This window comes from Myxine glutinosa, chromosome 10, assembly GCF_964187855.1.
Source record: "Myxine glutinosa chromosome 10, kmMyxGlut1.1, whole genome shotgun sequence".
In the NCBI taxonomy this organism is placed as follows: Eukaryota; Metazoa; Chordata; class Myxini; order Myxiniformes; family Myxinidae; genus Myxine; species Myxine glutinosa.
Window position 1 is genome coordinate 68,341,742 of NC_136270.1, and position 6,028 is coordinate 68,347,769.

The 6,028-nt window shown below is 45.8% G+C and overlaps 1 protein-coding gene across 1 annotated transcript in view; it reads right to left on the reverse strand.

Annotated features, from left to right (window-relative positions):
• The window catches only part of LOC137434122 (hepatocyte nuclear factor 4-alpha), a 93,962-nt gene extending 88,517 nt beyond the window's left edge, over nucleotides 1–5,445 (reverse strand). The window contains exon 1 of the mRNA XM_068126810.2: nucleotides 5,111–5,445. Coding sequence (XP_067982911.1) covers nucleotides 5,111–5,225 — 115 coding nt within the window. The 5' untranslated portion in view covers nucleotides 5,226–5,445. The remainder of the gene's footprint in view (nucleotides 1–5,110) is intronic.
• Nucleotides 5,446–6,028: the final 583 nt, after the last annotated feature.

The window sequence follows — 6,028 nt, forward strand, 5'->3', positions numbered from 1 at the left end:
CACTGAGAGCAGGATATCTAAGAGCAGGATATATGAGAGCTGGTTCTCCCTGAAAGCTGGTTCTCCTTGAGGGCTGGTTCTCCTTGAGAGCTGGTTCTCCTTGAGGGCTGGTTCTCCTTGATAGCTGGTTCTCCTTGAGGGCTGGTTCTCCTTGAGAGCTGGTTCTCCTTGATAGCTTGTTCTCCCTGAGAGGAGGATACATAAGAGCAGGATATATGAGAGCTGGTTCTCCCTGAAAGCTGGTTCTCACTGAGAGCAGGATATCTAAGAGCAGGATATATGAGAGCAGCATACTTGAGAGCTGGATACTTGAGAGCTGGATACTTGAGAGCTGGTTCTCCCTGAGAGCTGGTTCTCCCTGAAAGCTGGTTCTCACTGCGAGCAGGATATCTAAGAGCAGCATATATGAGAGCAGCATACCTGACAGCTGGATACTTGAGAGCTGGTTCTCCCTGAGAGCTGGTTCTTCTTGAGAGCTGGTTCTCACTGAGAGCAGGATATCTAAGAGCAGCATATATGAGAGCGGCATACTTGAGAACTGGATACTTGAGAGCTGATTCTCCTTGAGAGCTGGTTCTTCTTGAGAGCTGGTTCTGGTTCTCCTTGAGAGCTGGTTCTCCCTGAGAGCTGGTTCTCCCTGAGAGCTGGTTCTCATTGAGAGCTGGTTCTCCCTGAAAGCTGGTTCTCATTGAGAGCAGGATATCTAAGAGGAGCATATATGAGAGCAGCATACTTGAGAGCTGGATACTTGAGAGCTGGGTCTTCCTGAGAGCTGGTTCTTCTTGAGAGCTGGTTCTCCCTGAGAGCTGGTTCTCCTTAAGAGCTGGTTCTCCCTGAAAGCTGGTTCTCACTGAGAGCAGGATATCTAAGAGCAGCATATATGAGAGCAGCATACTTGAGAGCTGGATACTTGAGAGCTGGTTCTCCCTGAGAGCAGGATATCTAAGAGAAGGACATATGAGAGCTGGTTCTCCCTGAGAGCAGGATATCTAAGAGAATGACATATGAGAGCTGGTTCTCCCTGAAAGCTGGTTCTCACTGAGAGCAGGATATCTAAGAGCAGGATATATGAGAGCTGGTTCTCACTGAGAGCAGGATATCTAAGAGCAGGATATCTGAGAGCTGGTTCTCCCTTAGAGAAAGGTACCTGAGAGCAGGATATCTGAGAGCAGGATATCTGAGAGCAGGATATCTGAGAGCAGGATATCTGAGAGCAGGATATCTGAGAGCTGGTTCTCCCTGAGTTCAGAAAATATTGAAATGAAAAATTAACTTTTGACATGGATGAAAAAAAGAGTAGAAACCTGGGATTTCCTTATTTCTGTTTCCACATGTTTTAAGCATACCAAATCTTCCAAGAATTCTCAGTTATCCTGCTTGGTATTCCCATCTGAGCACATAGCTCATGATATTGGAGGGGATCCCGGGTTCAAATTCAATCCTACACTTTGTTCGGTTGTCCAATGTCGCCCAATGTGTCAACCCTCGACTCTGATTCTGCAACTGGACCTGACGGCATCAGCCCATGGGTCCTAAAATCCTGTTCTTCCGCTCTTTCACTCCCTCTCTCTGTTCTCTGCACCCTCTCTTTTGCTCAAGGTCAACTGCCATCTGCTTGGAAATCAGCCAACATCACCGCTTTGCACAAAAAAGGTGCAAAAACAGATCCTAGCAACTACAGACCAATCAGCCTTCTCCCAATTATCAGCAAAGTCATGGAATCCATCATTGCTTCGGATATGAAATCTTTCCTCTTCTCCAATGGCTTGATCTCTGATCATCAATTTAGTTTCAGACCAGGTCACTCTACTCTGGACATGCTGCTTCTGCTGTCTCAACAATGGATGGAGGTCCTCAATGCCAAACAGGAAATTAGAGCTGTCTCCCTCGACATATCACATGCCTTCGATACGGTCTGGCACCCCGCTCTGCTCACCAAACTCTCCTCCTTTGGTATCCATGGAAATCTCCACGCATGGCTGGCGGACTTCCTCTCTCGTCGTAGTCAACGTGTGGCCCTGAATGGGTTTCTCTCATCTCCTCTTCCTGTTCAGACTGGAGTTCCCCAAGGCAGTGTTCTGGGCCCTGTGCTTTTTCTGGTCTTCATCAATGATCTCTCTGACTCTCTTGAAAATCCTCTCTATCTCTTTGCTGATGACTCCACTCTCTGCCGCTCCATTCCTCATCCCTCAGATCGGCAGTCTGCAGCCTCCTCACTCTCTGCAGACCTGGACAAAATCGCAGACTGGGCAAACAAGTGGAACATGTCTTTCAATCCTGACAAATCTCACACTCTTACGATGTCTCTCCGAAAAGACCGACTGGACAACCCTCCCATCTACTTTCTGAATAATCCTCTCCAAGAAGTTCTGTCACTCAAGCTTTTGGGTCTCACTATCTGCCATGATCTTTCCTGGGAAAACCACATTTCCAAGCTGGCCTCCAAAGCCAGTTGCCGACTGGGCATCCTCCGTCATGCGAAGTCCTTCCTTGGCACACCTGAGCTCCTCACCACATACAAGGCTTTCATCCACAGCTCAATGGAATACTGCTCTCCCCTATGGGCCGGTGCTCCTGCCTCACACCTAGCTCGTGTTCACGCTGTTGAAACCAAAGCGTTCAGAATCATTGGAATCTCCCGCGATGACGCTATCTCCGAGGGCCTTTCACTTACTCACCGCAGGCAGGTTGGTGGTCTTTCCGTCTTCTACCGACTCCTCTCCGGCCTTGCTCCCCCAGCTCTCTCTCTGGTCTCTGTCCCCCAAATATTCCTACAGGTCGCACAAGATCTGCCTGCAACCCTCTTATGGTTAAACTGCCAAAATCTAGACTCTCTGCTCACCTTCACTCCTTCATTCCTCTTTTCTCCCGCCTCTGGAACAAACTCCCTCACTCTCTTCAATCCCACTCCTCCCTCCAGGTCTTTAAAACGGCTGTTCACCACCATCTCTTATCTTCCCCAATCCAAAACCTTGATCTTTTCTACCCCTGCTAATTTCACCCCAAATCCACTTTTTTGAGGTGACTTTTGATTTCTTTCCTGGAAGTCGTTGGTGTCCTTCCGTTTTATACCTATCCTGCCTCCCCCCAGGCCCTCTCCCTCCCACACATCTGCCGATGTCCCTGCTCTCAAATGTTGTGTTTGTGTGCTTCCTCCCCTTCTCTCCCCATCTTGTCGACCGCTCCCCTTTTTATATACTTTGTTTGCTTGTTTGTTTGATTTGTTTCTTTGATAAATGCTAGCTCTTTCACGAGCCTTGACTCTGTATACAAAAATGTCATTACAATTCAGAGGAGATTTTGCCGGATGACTCTCTTGAGGCCTGTCTCCCATGTGATACATGTCCAAGTTCATCCATGTGCCTTAGATCACTGAAAAATAAAAACAAAGATGGTTCGTACATCAGACAACACCACCAGATGATATGTGATACCAAGAATCTGTAATGCAGACAATGTTTGTTTGTTCTGTGATGGAATGCATCACTTGGAGGTTTGGTTTGGAAATTAATCAGTGTTTACATCTCGTTTCAAGCACAAGTTTGGCCATTAAGAAAATAATCAGGCTCTTTGTGGAACTTTTTCCAGAAGACGTGATCCCCAAGTGGGGAGCATGGGGCAATTGGCGGACTAACATCTGACCAATAGATTAATTGTCTGTAAGATCATTGCAATGAGTGGCAGGTTCAATAGTGTCTTCATGAGACTGCTTTTCTGGGCATAAACACATGCAAGTGCCCCATTTGCAGCATAGAATTACCAAGAGGCTCAGCTGGTTGAGAAGGCCCAACAGCTGGGATAGGATTGGGTTAGAATCTAAACATTTGTTGTGCATCCATAGAGTACATGGCCAACATCATGGCCATGTGCAGTGGAGCACATGTTCAGTTGCTACCATAGAGGGAGGTACCATAGAGGTGGAGCACATGTTCAGTTGCAAAGGCCTTGTAGTAAGAATAAACTTGAACATATTGTAAAAATAATTATATTTCTCAGCCCCATCTATCTTGAGCTCTGTGTCTAGCAGCATCAAGTGCATCATATGAAAATCGTACATCTATGGCCAAAACCTGCGGAATGGCTCTTGTGGCCTTTATAACATCCGACCGAGCGATGAATGGATCTCCACGGTCCTTGCATAGCAAATACTTAAAGAAAAGAACCACAAATCCAGGGTTCACCATTTTGGGGCCATAAAGTTGGACCATAGATCTGGACCAAAGCATCAAACAAATCCAAACGACAAAAATCTTCTCAAAGTCAAGTGGAAGCTGGAGTTGCCTTTTGTGATTGGGCCTGCCTTAGGTTAGGCCCATGAACTAACCTGGTCAGTCTCATGCAGGTAGGAACAACATCCAGATTCGCAATTCGATGGAAATTGAAAAACTCAATCACAGCTTTTGGGTGAATAACAGCCGTTTAAAAGGCAATATCTTTGGGCACATTTATTTATTACATACATCAATATGGCAGTTGAGCTCTCGTTACTCCACCATAAACATTCTTCCTCTTCTTCATCTAAGTGTCAAATACTACATGTATACCATGTACACACTAGTCCACCTTTCCCCAAACACTCACTCTGTGTATACATAACATAGCAAAGGCCCATTCCATGTAAATTTTAAAAATAAATATACTAAATTATTTTTATTCCCAACATCATAATGATGAAGATACATCATCTCACCCAAGATCCGAATGAAGAACAAACTTTATTCACAAACCGTAGGACAGTAAACAGGGTTGTTTAAACGTTGACGGCACACTTAAGGAAAAGCACCCTCGAGGGTAAACCATTAGCAAGGAACAAACTTTTTTGACAAATAAGAAAAACATCACAAACGGAGCTGCGATAGACGACCAAGCATTGGAAGAGGATCGAGAAGATTGAAAAAAAAAGTTGCCATCTTTCAATATCATTTCAAAAGAGAAAATCAATTTTGCGCTCGTAAAACTGTCCAACTACTCGGAGTTGAGACACACCAGGTCCTGCATTTGGATTTGTGACCAAAGTGGAAAAAGTCATTCAAGCTCTGAATCAGTTGAAGTAACTTTTTGGACTAGGATAAGATTAGGTAAGCACGTAGAACGAGACGGGGTGGCGTACCATGGCCATCTGGAGGCACCTGCATGTTCTCAAACTCGAGCATGGTGTAGTCCGGGTCCAGCGCTGATGAATAGTCCGCCATGTCCATCTCCATAGGTGCTCCCCCCTGGCGCATCCTACTCGTCCGCCATGTTGGTTCCCTTGAAGTCGAAGCCGGGGCTGGTGTTATCTCAACACGGAGTCCTCACAAAGACCATGGCCACTCGCGGTCTCCGGATGCAGCCCGGGCTATCCGCATCGCTCGTGGGTAAGAAAGTCGGTGCTTGTGAGTGACAGCAAGTGCTGTTAAAAAATCTTTAAAAGAGGGGGGACAGAAACCTCTCCAATCCCTTTCCACACCCCTGTCCCCTCCCCTGACCTACCCATCAACTCCACCCCATACAATCCCAAAACCATTCCTCCACCTTCATGCAGATAACTCCCACAATGGGCTTATTCTACGGAGCTTTCTGAACATCAGCGTTCTGAACAGATACCTCTACAGGTAGGAGTTGGACCAGGTGCCCACCACTGGGAGATATAAACGACTCTTTCTAACACCGGTATATCCACACACGTACGAGGACATCACAAGAGGATGTCCGACTTTCCACTTTGTTGATATTTTTCCCCATTTTATATCGTCATACCAAAACTTTATCAGAACACAGGTAGGTCATTGATTGGAGAAGGATTGAACCTTTCCTTCCAAAGTAAAGACTCGGAATGCTTTTCAGGTATAAGCGATATCCAAAGAATGAATTTTCCCATAAACCCATCCAGAGGTTTATAAATGTCAACAAGTTGAATGGAATTGGCGAATAATACGTTTTAAAACAATCCACCTTCGAGCATCACAAGAAGCATAATATGCAGGTAGCATTTGAGATATAGGTGAAGAGGAGGAAGAATGCTGTCAATTCAAATTTGCCTTTGTCC